The following is a 16020-nucleotide window of genomic DNA, read 5'->3' as shown; positions in this document are numbered from 1 at the left end:
ACAGGTTCCACCAGCCCCCAGAAGCACCAGGCACGTGGGGGACATTCCATGCACAAACCATTAACAGGGGAATGACTGAGAGGGAAGACAACAGTGTGGAAGGAACAAAGTCTGGGTCCTGACCTGGCAGCTACAAGATTTGTAACTGTCTCTCTGCCCTGCCTGCGGGCTGTGGCTGTGAGGACTGAGGGACAGCCGGAAAGGCCTCCAAGAGAATCCTGGAGAAAGGGCCCCAGTGTCACTGTGGGAGTTGGAGGATGTCCGAACAGTGCGGACTCAACAGTACAGAGACATCATGGAGAGCCTCACTAGACTGTGGCCTCCTACTACAAACCTGGCATACGACACCCTCTGGTACGCTGTCAGGTAAGCCCACATGCCGATCTGGAGAGCAGAGCAGGGAAAAGTAGAACTATGAGAGTCTAACCCAAAACAGGAGGAGATGGATGGGACATGCACATAGCCTATAAGATTACAAAGGATATGTACGCATTTAGATATGTGTGTTCACAGGAATGTTGGCATGTATGTGTGTGCACATGCAGTGAAATGATCCCAGTGATCAGTGGAGAAGAACCCCAAAGCCTGAGAGGAATCCAGGGAGGGGATTACACAGTTCCTGGTACCTACCCAGACTCTAGCAAGGAACCTTGTGCACCTGCTGTCTTCCCACACATCTTCGGGGTTGAAGCATCACTGGCAACAATGATGAGGGGCCAGGAAAACATCGCTCTCTCTAGCCCAGGGCACCAAAGCAAGACTGACCACAGCAAGGGCTTTAAGTGGGCATGAGGAAGCTGGGAGCTGGAGGGTGAGCCTCTGGAAAGAGACTCCCTGGGTAGGAAAGGAGGCTGGGACTTAGTTTCCTCCGTGCACTTCCTTATGTACAAGCAGCTTCCAGGCCCAGAAGAGGAGCCATATGCCATCCTAGAGCACAGGTGACTCTGCAGAGGCCCCACAGGCCCACACTGTGACACCTGTAGAACACTCCTGTGGAATGAAAACCCAGCCAGGCATCCCAAGCTAGTCAAGCCAGCCTGGATGAGACGAGAGGCACAACAAGACAGCAGGAAGCAGAAACCTAATGAAATGCAAAGAGAGCCCAGAATGACAACATGCTCTGGCTACAGCAGGCACACAGAGACTGCACACAGTGGTCCACACAGACCTTCGCGTCCTAGTCACCAGAACTGTGACCAGGCCGACTATGCGGCACAGGAGAACCTAGACTACTGATAGAGTGACGTTCTCAAATCAGCTAACGTTACAACAGGAGTGCCACTCTTGATTACCCCTGGAAGAGAGAGACGGGGTCAGATGGCACTACATGAAAAGGACCTAGCTCACTGCTGGGAGTTCTGGAGAAGAATCTTAGGGCCCAGAGCTGAGGAAGAAGCAGCATTAGAGAAATGGGTAAGGACACAATTCTATCCCATGGTAACCATAAGGTACCATCCATGCCAACACCTGGGCCTTAGCCCAGTGAGTCCACGTCCGGCTCGGGACCTGCAGAGTTATCAAATGACAAATGTGTGCTGCGTTAACCAACTAAACATTGGGTAAAAGGTGTTTGTATTCCAAGAGAAAATGAACACAGCTGAGTGACGCAATGGTGGCAATGGACCTAGACACACCTTCTTGATGGCATGAATGTCACACTCCCTCAGAGCCCTTGGCAATGTCTTCAGAACCTTGAAGAAGATGCCCTCAGGGATGCCAGGATGTGGCCTCAGTGAACCCTTTAATCCTGAGCAGAAGTCAAAGAGGAAGCAGTGGTCAGGGAAGAGGACCCTCTAGCAGAACCCACCACCAGTGCGGCAAAGTGAGCGTCAGGGTGCCCACCGGGAAGGAGATGGGGTGAGTCTGCCAGACCTTCAGAAGTGGCTATCTACAAGCTTCCTGTGTCTTTTTTATCACACTTCACCATTCTGTCAACTGCACTAAGAAGTTTTAGCTTGTTGTTGTTGCTGTTGTTTAATGTGGTCTTGGGCACTAGGCTCGGGGCCTCACACATAGGTGAGCACTCTACCATATCACCACTCTTGACCTTGTCTCCACCCCCACCACCTCTTCTCTCATGTAGCCCAGGGTGGCAGTAAACTCACTTTGTAGCTGAGGACAAGCTTACCCTTCTGCTCCTCCTGCCCTACCTCCCAAGTGCCCAAATGACAGGTGTGCATCACCACACCAGGTTTGTGTGGTGCTGAGGGTCAAACCCAGGGCTCTGCACCTGCAAGACAAGTGCTCTATCAACTGTCTGCATCCCCAGCCCCTTTAACCTTGTCTTTTTCTTGCGCTTCTGGTGGCTAAAGAACATCATCTCGAGTACTTTCCTTTCCTCTGCCTCTCCTTTAAACCGCTATCCTCTCTTGATGTGACAGACACATCTACAGCCGATTCACTAACGCGCATCTTCTACTCACAGTAAAGGATAATTCTGTAAAAGGAAGCTCACGTGCAGACAGTTCTTGTATGCGTTTACATAATCTTCTGCTTGAGCAAGCGCTGAAAAACAGTTGACTTTTTCAACAAATTAGTATCTTTTCTCATATTTGTCTTGTAGAGCATGTAGAAATTCAACAATCCAAGATGCAGCATTTCAGAGCCTTAACTGTCCCGTGCTGTTGTTTATTCATTTCAGACCCTCATAAAGCACATATTCGACATACTAATCTAAAGGACAGTGTTTGTAAGGAGTTTGTAAGACTATTCTGAGGAAATCATAGGTATAAATCTTAGAGCCAATACAGCCATCCAAGGAGAGTTTCTTGTTTTCTTCATATTTCCACATAAATGATTCCATTTCTTTTTTTTTTTTTAAGTGTATATGCAGGCACTAGAAGTAATGTTTACAATTAGTTCATTGAGATTTCGGAAAAAGCCATTAATATGGAGCACGAAAGAGATGAGAGCCCTCTTCATTTATAAATACAAAGGGAGGCAAAGACAGAAGGAAGTAATGCCGTGGGGTTCAGGAGGATTTCACTCTGCTTCTTGTTCTCCACACCTTCCACATTTTATATAATGAGCTTGCATTGGCCTCTTTCTTATTTACATTTTAAAAGTAACCCATGTTCCTTGTAGCCATGCATTCCTTTTATAACTGGAGGGGGGGTAGTAAAAGCTGAAAATGAAAAGGTCATTTAGGGTCCTCTCTCAAGGAATTCACCAGCTTAAGAATATAAGCTGAAACTACCAACAGCCTTAAGAGACACTGAGGAAAAGTCATAGCTGGGTCAGACAATAGGGAGGGAATTAGTGTTTACTGAACACCAACCTCAGGCTTATGCAGGCTATGTATACAGGTCTCATCTCATTTAATCCTCCCAATAATCCCAGGAGGCACATACTGCAATTATTCCCTTTTAACAGATCCAGAATGAGATGCTGGGCACAGAGCCAAGACTCCCCCAGGTCATGCAATGAGTGAGGCAAGCTCTCATCTTTGGGCTCCAGCAACCGGGCCTCCATCCCTGGGTCATGGTGTTGCCCCTCAAATTTAAACAAGTTCGAGTCTCTCTAACCCCAGACCCCTTGGGACACACTGGACACTTGTCCTCTCTGTGATAAAAACTGAGTCCCAGTATGCCCTTGCTCTCCATTCCCCAAATAATGTCCTCTGCAGTAAGTGTCCAAGCTCAGGAGAAAAGGCTGAGATAGCTACCCAGGAAGAGCCAGCCTCTGGGCAGACAAGTAGCCCATAGAACAAGCAAGAAAGGAGAGCCAATGAGCTGAATACTTGCTCCACAAGCATTAGGCAAAGGGGAGGAGGCTGCTAAGCAATGCTCAGCTTTTCCCAAGGCCTCCATTGATAGCTCCTCCCTTTCCTTGTAGGCACCCAGGAGCTATGCAAGGCCATGGGATAGATAACAAGGTACAGGTCAGCCCATGCCACTCCCAAGGTTGAAAGTGCATGCCAGCTTTAACCAGCACACACAAGCCCAGCAAGAGCACTGGTCCAGTGTTTCTATGCCTAAAAACCACTGACCCTCATCATCTCAGTCCCTCATTCCAGATATGCAGAAATACACCCATACCCTTCTGAGACTATCAACCTGCCATCCTTGGAGATAGATAGAGGTATTTTTTCCAGTTACACAAAGCAAGTAACAACCAATTTAAAAAAAAAAAAAAAAACAAAGTCTGAACCAGTGAAAGGCCCTGGCTGGAGCCTTTACTGCCAGGACAAAGTTGCATTTGGGGCTTGAAGGTCAAATGGCACACAGCTACACTTTGTTTGTTCTTTAAACTGTTCCATTGGTTGACAAGTTAAAAACAAACTATGAAAGCCAAGTATGGTGATGGAGTAAGGCTCAACTATAGAACCAGCATTCAGGAGGGACTGACTTAGAAAAGAGGAAATTCTGAGCTACAGAGCAAAATCCTGCTTCAAACTCTGAATATATGTGTGTGTGTGTGTGTGTGTGTGTGTGTGTGTGTGTGTGTGTGTGTATGTATGTATTTTACACTGAAGTGCAGACTCAGGGCTTCGCTTTAAAAGATAGATACATGTACAATACTAGGACTTTTCCCACCAACAAGGCACAAATCAACTGAAGCTGTGTGACAGACAGCTGCTCCTTTGAACAAAGATGACCTCTCCAGGGACAACTGGTCCATGTATACACATCCTGCCTCGGGTTATAACCCCATGTAAGATCAGCACCTTCTGTCCCTGGAGGACGGCTGGTGGAGATGGCTGTGCTTCCTTCCGGGACACAATGAATGAGCAAAGGATGCCTTACACTATGGAGGGAGTTGTCAGAAGCAACCACCATGGAGGCACCCCAATCTGGTACGGGCCGGTGGGGTGGCTGAGGCCCCAAGGAACCATGGACAGCACACAAAAGAAGTCTGGGGTCAGAGGGCACCTGGAGACAGATGGTGGGATGAGGCCACACAAGAGGGTCAGGGGCAGCCCCATGTCTCTATTTCAGAGGACATAAGCTAACAGACATCTGCCAATACTTGAAGCAGCAGCCCTCACTACTTTATGTGTGTGAATATTTTGCCTGCACATATGTAAGTCCGTCACATTTGTGCAGGAACCAGCAGAGGCCAGAAGGGGGTGTCAAAACTCTGGGACTGAAGTTAGAGGCAGTTGTGAGCCACTATGTAGGTGTTAGGAATCAAGCCAGGCTCCTCTTCAAGAGTGGGAAGTGTTACTGACCACTGAACCACATCACCAGCTCCAGCAGCACCAGCCACCAACACCACCACAAATCAGCACTTGGGACAGGAGACCTGGACAATTAAAACATCCTTCATCCTTCAAGGCTTACAGTCGGGCAGTCCTAAGGGCTGACCACCTCTCCATCCTTTGCTGTACCTAAAACCAGAAGGCCCCCAAAAACTGCATGAAGATCCCAGCACTAGCTATAGACTACATCCCTCACTGACTCATCTCATCCTTTAAGGTACCAGGAAACTGGCAGACAGTGTGGAACCCCAAGGGGACAGGGAGACCCTAGGCCCAGCAAGCCCAAGGAGAGACTGACAGCAGAGCTTTCAGTCACTTCCTCCCTGCCCCATAGTTCTGGTAAGAAGTCTCTGCATGCTGTGCTTCCAGCTGTACCCTTGTGGCACTTCAGGGCACCCGCACCACAGTGCAGCCCTGCTTGTGGTAAACATGACAACAAGAAGGGGAAAGAGCATGGTTGAGCAGACGGCAGGGCCTTGACCAGGAATCAACAACAGCAGAGAAGGGGCACTTGAGAAGCAGCCAGCCACGTAGGAATGGAGGGAATACACAGGAGAGAAAAGGCATCCGAAGACATCCGCCAATGCTGAAAGCAGCAGTTTCCACTATTTTAGTTACGTGTGCTTTGCCTGCACTATCTAAGTACACTCCACGAGCGCAGGTGCCAGGGGAAGCCAGCAAAGGGTGATGGCCCCACTGGCTGCCCACCTGTTGCCCCTGCCTCGGAGTCCCAGCTAGACAGCTGCAGGGAAAAACTGCTGCACCCGCCGGCTAAAATTTTCCTGCCATTAGATCTAGTCCAGCTCCTCTCTTTTCCTGAGCAAACAGCGCCCACCTCCGGCCCAGGCGACAACGCCTCCTAGGCCCGCAGCGCTGGCCCCGGCAATGAAACCCGGTTGCTCCACACACAGTGGAGCACGGAGGAGAGAAACCAAGCTGAGGACCCGCGGGGCAGCCACACCAACGCCCCACAGGGTGTGCAACCGCGCCAGCCAGGCTGTGCGCCAGCCAGGCTGTGCGCCAGCCAGGGCTTATAGGGCGAGCTCCGTGCGCCAAGCTCCTGTGGGCTGCAGACCACGAGAAGCTTCTGGGGAGGTGCGCGCGACAACGGCCCGAAGACACACCCACCCACAAACACGCGAGAAACAAAGACAAACCTGAGCTACACGCCTGCTCAGCGGCGGCATGGAGCACACACACGCGCATCCACCCAGCAGGAAAGCAGCCGCACATTCCTGCGAGGAGACCTGCTTGCAGTGCATACAGACTTTTCTCTTGCCCTGACAGTACGGAGCCGCCCTACCTTGCTAGGCCTGGGAAGACACGCCACCACCACGCCTGACATAGCAGCAGGCCGACCAGGAGCCTCTGTACCACCGACTGGGTAGCAACGCTGCCTGGACCCATTGCTATGCCGCCTCACTGGCTGCAGCCCAGTGACTCATGCATGGGCTTAGTGGCCACTCACCTTCCTGAACTGCCTGGAACGGGTTGTTGGCCTCGATGACCTTGATGGAGTAAGTGATCTTCTCGCTCTGCAGGATGTCATCATTGAGGCTCAGGTCCGATACAGCCAACTGGAACACCCTGTCGTCCTTGGCTGCGTTCTCCTCAAAGATGGCACCTGAGAGAGAAGAGGGGTCAAGACCAGGCCTGGAGAGGAACCCTTCCCACCTGACTTCCAGCCACGGGTCAGGGCACTGCCCAGACCTCTAGGTACCCAGTGGAGGAGGACTGAGCTAGGATTTTGTTTTTGTTTATAATGCTTCTTTGAGACAGGGTCTCCTTCTCCAGCCATAGCCGGACTTGAATTCATGGTGATCCTCCTGCCTCAGCCTTCCCAAGTAGTGAGATCACAGGCACCAGCCACCAGTCTTAGTTCAGGATTCTGTTTGGATTGGGCAGTTTGACGATCTCCCAGCATAACCCCAACAAGATATGCTCCCCTCCCCCACATCACACATGTGCACACAGTTGGCATGAGTTACACATGCTTATCCTTCATGCTACCACCAGGTCACATGGGCTTCGTAACCACAGCATCACATGTCCCAGCCATGCCCTATTCAGAAGATGTGGTAAGCTGAGATGCCTCCCACTCAAATAAATGCACCTGACATGGTCCCATAAATCCCATCCCAGGAGCCACAGTGAATTCTCCAAGAGGACAATGTCCTCCGCCCAGTCCCAGGATGGAGTGATGACTCCTTTTTCCTTTACACTCCATAATGGATGCAGAAGTGAAAAGATGGTCCACAGTTGGCTCTCCTGCACCAAGGGGTTTTTTCTTTAGACATAAGGCATTGATAGCCAGCATCTGGATGGTCAAGATGCTGCATAGCCTCAAGCCTCTGCTCGTGTCTCTCACTTCCTCTTCCTGTATGTATGGAGGGGTGGGGCTGTATCCTAAACCCCTAAACATTCTGATCTAGCAGTACTGAGAGTCCCAGAAGAAACCACTCTTCAACGGTCCTTCTAGAAGCAAGGACAGCTCCTCCAGAGCTGGGGCCGATCTGACGATTTCACTGACCCTGCGCTTACAGCGGACGGACGTTGGACTGCTGCTCTGGGGTCCCCACCCCCAACCCCCTTGCCAAGCGCCAAGGGTCGCCGAGGTCCTATTGCTTGGCCTTGTAATTGCCCTGGAGCTGAGAGCTGGGTAGAAGGGCTCAGCTCCCGGATTCCTCACTACACTGGAGCCGCAATGCTGACCGGGAGACCCACGCCGGCTCCTGGGCGGGAAGCAGGTTTGGATCTTGGCCCGGCCCCGGAGGGGAGCTCTGCAGCCCTTGGAGTCGGAACTCCGTGCCTCACTACCCTTTCCTCTTTCTGCCCCGCGGGTAACATCAACTACGTTTTCTCTCTCCTCCCAACCCCCAGTTTGTCCCTGTTCGCTGGTCTTTCCCAACTTCCGGAAAGGCGACTGCGGAGGGGCTCCCCCAAAGCGGCAGCTGACAACCCCCCCCCAACTGGGCCCAACTTCTCAAGATCCCAATCATTCTGCTCCTAACTCCCGATTGCTACCCCTCCTTTGATCGCCTCTTCCTCTGCTCTTCATCTCCTTCCTCTCCATCCATCTCTTCCTGCTCAGTACCCCCCACCCCACGGCCCACGCTCCTTCCCTCCACCCCTACCACCCAGACTGTACGCTGGCCCCAAGACTTAGATCAGGCAGAAACTCTGGAACTGTCCAGGATTGGGCTGCAGTTGCCACAACCAGATGCACACACACCCCCACACCGAGAGCTACACAGATACACCGGGGAAACAGGCAAGCACTGTGTCCACTCTAACAGGCTGGCAGAACGCGGTAGTCGCACTAACACACGCTCAGATGGCCCCACACACTCCAACGCCCTCTCACAGTGACACCAACACTGTGCCAGGTGCACACTCACTGGCACGCTGACAGCACCCATCCACAGTCACACATGGTTCCGCTTTGGCCTCTTTGATCTTGCCCTGCCAACTTAGCTAGCCCCCTGCTCTGTCCGCCCCTGGCCCCAGTGCTCAGGCTGTGCCGAAGGGCCCAGCCTGCCGATGGCCCCGCCAGGGACACGCATCTCGACAAGCGTCTATCCCGGGGTTCCCTGCAGCCGCGGCCCTAAGTGTGGGCAGAGGCCGCGGGGCCCCGCGCACTGGCAAGAGCCCCGGGGAGCAGCGAGGTGCCCGCAGGAGCGCCCGGCGGCGGGAGCACAGCTCCTCCGCGGGGCGGCGCGGGCCTTCGGGGGACCACTGCCTGCCGAGCCCCTCGGCCCAGGGAACCGACAAGTTTGGACGCCGCGCATCACCGTCCCTATTGGGGGCCCCCGCCCAGCCTCGGCCCGTCCGCCCTCCGAGCTCACCGATGTGGATGATGGAATCGGCCCGCACCGTAACGCACTGGCATATCCAGGGAAGAAGCCACAGCGTCAGCGCTTCCATGTCCCCCGGGCGCGCGGCTCATCCGCCCGGGCCCGGGGCGAGGCCGAGGGCAGCGCGGAGCGGGGAGGCGCGGGTCCCGGTGCAGTCCCGGGCCGCTCCCCGGGAGAGCCGAGCCCGCCCGTGCGTCTTCCCCCGTGCTCCCGCCCCTGCGCCCTGCGCCCGCCCCAGCCCAGCCCAGCCCAGTGCTCTCGGGCTCCCGCGCCGGCTCTGGTTGCGGTTGCGGCGGCGCTCGCAGCCCAAGCCCAGGCCGGCGCGGCGGGGGCGGCCCGCGGCTGTGGCGGCGGCGCTTCCAGCGACTCGAGCGGTTCTGGGGGCGGCAGAGGCAGAGGCGGCGGCGGCGGCGGCGGCGGCCCGGCCCGAGCGGCGGCTCCGGGCTGGCTGTGTGTCTGAGCCTTAGCAAGGAGCGAACTGCGGAGGACGCCCCCTCCCCTCCCCCTCCCCCTCGGCGGCGCTCCCCCTCCCCTCCCGCCCGCCTCCCTCCCCTCCGCCCTCTTCTCCACCACGTGACTGCGGAGCCTTAGCCTCGCCGTGCGCCGCTCGCCCGCTCGGTGCTTGGAGGGGGCGCCCGGTGCTCTGCGCTCCCGGCCGGGGGATGCTCCGAGACCGGCACCGCGGTGGAGACCTGGCCTGTCTTCAGCGAGCAGAGGCTTGGCCGTGCCGGCCTGGTCGCAGGGTTCGCCGGAGAAACGAAGCAGGCACGGTCTCTAATTGCCCTCGGGGAGGTGGGGGTCTCGGAGCTCGCTGGCGATGGGGGACTTCAGCCGAGAGTCCGCAGTGGCCGGAACGGACAACCGCTTTCGGAACTGGACCCGCAATTTCGGCAACCTGCAGATAGACCACAAGGCCTGGGGCACTGAGCCAAGCACCAGGATGCTAGCGGGCGGGCGGCGGGCTCGAACCCTAGCTGTCGGTGCAGACTTCGGCGGGCATCCATCCCCCGCCCCCGGGGCGGTGCATTGCGCCGGGAGTCGGGCAGGAGACTCGGACTCTGAAGCCCAATTCATGGCCGGAAACCGGCGCAGCCGTGACCGCGGCGCCTGGACGTGAGGAGCCTTCCAAGCGGACGGCGCGCTCAGACAGCCACCCTGCACGAAGCTTTCTAGGACGAGCCCGGGGCGGAGAGCCTGCTCCCAGCCGCGGGTGCAAAGCCGAACTCCCACTGCGTCCGGGTACCCTGCCTCTGGGTGGACCACCACCACCATATAAAGGGTGAAGCTGCTGAGGGATCGAGCCAGGGAGGGGGAGGCAATCTGGGCTCACAACCCCATCTCCAGGTCCTGGTTGGACTGGGCTCCACTTAACACACAGGGAGACAGTTGAGCCCTCCGGAATTCTGATTTCCCCGGAAACTGAGTCCAGCAGAGCCTGGCAGAACTGGACGCCAGGATAAGTGCTGGGTTCGAGGGACCAAGATAGACTTAGCTGCAGCCCTGTCTAGATCTCCCAGCACCGTAGGAAAGATAGACACCCACATAGGCCATAAAAAGATGTGGAGAGGGCTTTAAAGGAGCTTCAGGCCTGGGCCCTGACCTAGCTTGAAAGTAAAGGCAGCTGAGGCTTCCGGGAGTCGATGACAGTTCTAAAGGCTACCAAGGGAGGAGAAACTCGCAGGCGTTCAGTGCTGCTAGTGAGCCAAAACAGGAAGAGAAGAAAGGCTTGTGTGGGGAGCGTGCATTTGTGTGAGTGTCAAGCTGCCAGCCACCGAGTTGTCACTGGCAAGTTCTGCTTTAACAAGGTTGGCCAGGATGCTGTTCAGAAAGACCAGGAGGGGCCTGGAAGCTAGTAGGCAATACCTTAGCTGAACAGAGGGGATATGGGACTGCAGGAACATCAAGGAACATGAGGGGGCCTTGGGCAAGAAGACAGAAATGACCAGAGCTGCAGGTGGGAGGCTGGGCTGCAGGGCCAAGTGTGATTTGCACACAACTCACAGCAAGCCTTAGGACTCTGGAGTGGGGAGATGCCCATCCAGCTGATGCAAAATCCTCTTGTCTCCAATTTTTAGCCCTGCAAAGTTCCAGCATTCCCTGGCTGAAAAGTTGTAGGGAAGTGGGAAATAAAGTCTCATCAGCTTCAGTATTTAGCCATTTGGTTCGTGTGGGGACTGGCTCCATAGTGGTAAGTGTGGTGTGGCCACTCCTTAGAGTCTCCAGTCAAAGGTCAAGAGTCACCAGGTCAGGAACACCCCCCAATCATCTCCTTGTCCCACACTGCAGTGTGTAAGCAGGTCAGGAACACCCCCCAATCATCTCCTTGTCCCACACTGCAGTGTGTAAGCAGGTCAGGAACACCCCCCAATCATCTCCTTGTCCCACACTGCAGTGTGTAAGCAGGTCAGGAACACCCCCAATCATCTCCTTGTCCCACACTGCAGTGTGTAAGCAGGGTGAGCATGGGGTATACTCACTCAGATGTTATTTATCCTTGTATATTTTGCTAGGTAGGGGTGTGAGGCAAGCCTCAATAGCCCCTTCCAAATACAGAGAAGACAGCTCAACACACACACACACACACACACACACACACACACACACACCATCAAATTCAAACCTGTATGATGGAGTCACTATAGACGGAGACCTGCAGGTCACATCTCAAGTTGGAGTTTCTGAAAACTTTTGGCCGGAGAAACCTCCCCTCCAGAGCTGGACACCCCTTGTCTTAAACTGGACCAAGACTGCACCATCCCCAGGTGATGGGCAGAAGCTGGAGTCCTGCCAATAATCCACAAAACACTCTGCACAGCCAGGCCAGTTCTCCAGGCCAAACTAGAAGGCCCTGCACACTCCTCCCCTGGCCATTAGGCAAGTTCTGCACAACTCCCACCACTAGAGACCAAAGCAGAACCATCTCTAGGAAGGACGACTGTGGTCTCCCCTCTGCTGCATGAAGTTAGGATTGGCAGCTCTCAGCGGGTGCATGGGGTTGAGGGGGACTTGCTCCCCAAACTTTTGCTTCTGGCTGAACTCAGTCCTGTCAAGTCCTGATCATCTCAAAATCAGGGTTGTTTGGGGATGTTTTGGGCTTTAGGGGGTTGATTTGTTTTGTTGTGTTTTACTTTGTTTGAGACAAAGCAAACATTTGGTTTCTTTGGGGAGGTGCCTTTCAGTTATGCTGATTCTAACTACCTTTATTTGGCACTTACCCCACGAAGACCTGTGCTCAGCGCCCCCGCTTCCTTCCCAGGAGGTAGAATTTGACACAGGAGGAAACTGAAGAGGGGTTAGCCATCAGATCTGTCTACTCAAGTACTGCTGGGAGCCAGAAGTTTGCCACCAAAGCTGTGGTGAAGTGTCCAGGCACAGAGAAAGGCTACAGGCATCCACTTGAAAGCCACAACCATTGTGATGGTCACCCTAAAAACAGACGTCCCTCCTTTATCCATCCCCACTCTCTCACTCCAGCCAATCCCTGTACCAAGAAAAGGAAACCTGGAATCCTGGCCCTCCCCGTGACCTATTACTTCTAGCATAGGCCTGAGGAGCCACCTGCCCAAGCAGAGCCACCACTGACCAGTGCCAGCTCAGGTGGCTTCCCAACCATGCTCTCTCCTAGGGAGCTACCCAGAGTTCCTGTGGTCCTGGGTCTCCCCCTCCGTCCCGGCACAGCACAGCTGGCTGGAGCCTTCTGTAGCAGTCCAGCCAGACTTGCAGGAAGGGTACAAGAGGCAGAGAGAGCCCTGCCAGCCCGAGGAAGTCTACAGGTTTGGATCTGGGCACCCAGCTCCCTGGTGTGCACAGGAAAGAGGCGAGGCAGAGACCAGAGTCAAGCCATGTAGGGGTCAGCTGGCATGTAGGGAAGAGTGCTGCCCACAGGCTGCAAGGAACTGGCTCACTGGTAGGACCTGAGCCCAAGAGATCAGCCTCCATACCCAGCTTTCCACTGTGTGTGTGTGTGTGTGTGTGTGTGTGTGTTGAGGAAAGGGCTCACCATTGCAGCTTAGACCACACTTGAATTTGAGATCTTTTTGCTTCAGCCCCCAAGATGGAATTGTAGGTGTATGCAGCATACTGGGGTATGGCCCCAGACTTTTTTTTTTTTTTTGAGACACTTACTTACGATTATTTCCTCCATGCCCTCAGTAGCTGCCTGGCACATCTGTTGAATGACAGCAACCCAACTCTGCTTTGTCTCCTCCCTACCAACCTCTTTCATCTAGCGCTTATATTTATTTGATCTTTTTTATATGACTGTGTTTTTTTAAGTTGTTTTCCCTCTTGGTCTCTCTCTTGAGGTTTTGCTTTCAAATTTCCCAGGCCAGCAATCTCTGGCCTTGCTTATTCCATGATTCGAAGCTTCATTGATTTCATCTTTGGTTTTATGGGGAGGAGAGTGTGAGTGGAGAAAGTGTGGCTGAGGATAGCCCCCCCACACCCTGCAGCAGGATGCTGAGCCACCAGGGCAGGGCCTGCTGGGCTGGCTGCTGCCTGCACCTCTGATCGCCTTTGGAGAGCACTGTCAACAACACAGGCCTCACCACAGCTGACAGTCAGGTCGGGAAGGGCTTCATCTTGTCGGAGCCACATGCCATGGCCAATGAGGAGAAAGAAGACCCATACTATGTCTTCCATACCATACCACCCAGACAGGAGCCCCCCATCTTTGTAAGAAAAACACCTGCCTGTATCCCATTATACAGTCAGCAACCTGGAGCACAGGACAAGAGACTCTGGTTAGAACCAACCAGTCCAAAAAGTTACCTGTGGGAAAAATGCCTCCCTTGAAAAAGCAGGCCCCAGACCTCTGATCAGGAAGGGTACAGTGGGCAGAAGGGTGGCAGGGTCACTCCACCACCCTCAGGCCATCCGGGGCTCCCACACAAACACTCTGGGACCCCAGGGAGATCCATCCCTTCCTTGAGGCCTTCCAAAAGTCCCATGAAGAAAAGTGGAATTTGCACAGTGAGATCCCAGGCTGAAAGGGACAGTCACAGGGAAATAAAGCCCGGGCTGCAGACACATCCTCTGAAGCTGCAGTGTTTGCTTCCTTCCGAATCAGAGGGTCTGCAGTCGATACACGTGGGGAGTCTTGCAGAGCAGGACTCCTGGGGTCTCCTGCTACCATTCAGACCTTGGAGGCCACAGCCCCGAGAGGCAGTCTAAGCCTAAAGATTGGCCTATCCTCTCCCAATTTTTTGCTGGCTCCCCAACTTCCCAGCCACAATACTAGCACAGCTCCCCCACTCTTCCACTGAATCTGCAGCTCTGCACTGTTTAGACTTTGGGGCCAGCAAAGTTGGGGCCGCAGGGACCTGAACTGCTTCAGAGTCCAAGTCAGGCCCCAAAAGCACTCATCTGGCATGAGGGCCCAGCCAGCCCAAGACAGAGAATGCCCCAGAGCTCAGCCCTTCTCTCTGCTGTCCAAAGGTTCTGCACGTGCTAACCTGAGACCATGACTGGAGTTCAGAATGTCAGTGGGTGTTCTAGACAGGAAGAGAAGGGAAGAAAAGCTGAAAAAAAAAGAAAAGATATGAAATACAGATCATAGGGCACTAAGAAGGAAGTTACCAGAACGGTGCTGGCGGGAGATATAGAAGCCAGACACACTCCTTCTAGATACATATATACAGAGCAGGGACCCTGGGGGGCCTTATGGCTGCACAGACATGTCAGCCATGGTATCTTCAGTGGGCATCCTAGGAAAGGGAGGGCCACTGATCTATAAAAGAGTCCAAACAGGACATGGAGGGATAGATGGCTCAGTGGCAAGAATGCTCTCTGTTCATCCAGAAGACCCAAGTTCAGCTGCTTACAACTGGCTAAACTCAGCTCTAAGGCATCTGGTGCCCCCTTCTGGTCTCCATGTGCACCTGCATACACGTGGTATACACACATTAGGTAAAAAAAATATATATAAATGTTTTTCAAAGAGCCCTGTGGGGGCTTAAAATAATAACCAGGGGGTGTCACCCTGGCTACCAGGAAACTCATGAGAAATTGTCCCACCTTAACTCTGTACAGGACGCTTTCTGCCAATCATATATCCTCTGCTGTCCCCAGAGATGGGCTGCAGGTGTCTGCACATGAAGTATGATCTTGGGGACCAGATGACCTTAGTCCAGTCTATTCCATGTCTATGACGAGGCTCCTGAATGCCAGTCTTCACCATGCAAATCCCAGATACAGCTAATAATTACAGAACTGCGCTCACCTCCCACAAACCTGTCATATGTAGCCCAGCAACTCCTCAGATCTGTGCCCCAACACTTCCGGGGGGGGGGGAGGCTGCATTCACACAGATACCTAGTTCTCCCTGTGTAATCACCAGTCCCTCTGACTGGACACAGCCCTCAACAAATCTGAGCCAATGGTAGTGGACATACCCATTTCCAAGAGCAAGCTCTGTCCTTCAAAACTGGGAAATTGTGGTTGATTTTCTCTGTTTTGATATCAAGGTGTATTTAGCACCCTATAAACCTGAGGAAAGGGGGATGCAGCCTCCAAGGATCACTCCTGGAGGCTTCTTTCAAACAAGAGTTCCCTAGGTCTCCTTCAGATAAAGCATGCAGACAGCACCTGGCTTATCCACCACTGATGTCCTGGGCAACCTCAGACAAAGTCCCGATTGTCCATAGATTTATCCAGAAAATAGAAATGGTCCTAGAGTTTGGGGATGGGGACAAGGAGTAAAGGAGTCTGGGTGGGGGCAGAGAATCTGCCATGTGCCTAACCCTTGACAGACCGGGCCTGTGTGTTGCAGCCCCCATACCTCTCAGTGAAGGATGGAGAGAAGGTGGGGCAAAGGCCCACAGGCTGCACACCTGGGGGTCTCTTGTTTTGCTTGTTTATTTACTTTACTTTTGGAAACAGGGTCTTCCTTTGTAGTTCTAGCTGACCCCCAAGCTCCCAAGTGTTGGGATTACAGTGCACACCACATGTCCAGGGCTCAGGGCCTCT

General features: G+C 53.8%; 1 protein-coding gene across 1 annotated transcript in view; it reads right to left on the bottom strand.

Annotated features, from left to right (window-relative positions):
* Positions 1-9554, bottom strand: part of Grid1 (glutamate ionotropic receptor delta type subunit 1) — a 712681-nt gene extending 703127 nt beyond the window's left edge. The window contains exons 1-2 of the mRNA XM_036198833.1: positions 9046-9554; positions 6669-6824 (exon numbers count right to left, since the gene is read on the bottom strand). Coding sequence (XP_036054726.1) covers positions 6669-6824; positions 9046-9124 — 235 coding nt within the window. The 5' untranslated portion in view covers positions 9125-9554. The remainder of the gene's footprint in view (positions 1-6668; positions 6825-9045) is intronic.
* Between the last annotated feature and the right edge of the window lie 6466 nt (positions 9555-16020).

The sequence above is a fragment of the Onychomys torridus genome, chromosome 9 (genome assembly GCF_903995425.1).
Source record: "Onychomys torridus chromosome 9, mOncTor1.1, whole genome shotgun sequence".
In the NCBI taxonomy this organism is placed as follows: domain Eukaryota; kingdom Metazoa; phylum Chordata; class Mammalia; order Rodentia; family Cricetidae; genus Onychomys; species Onychomys torridus.
This window is presented reverse-complemented; position numbering and strand designations above follow the sequence as displayed.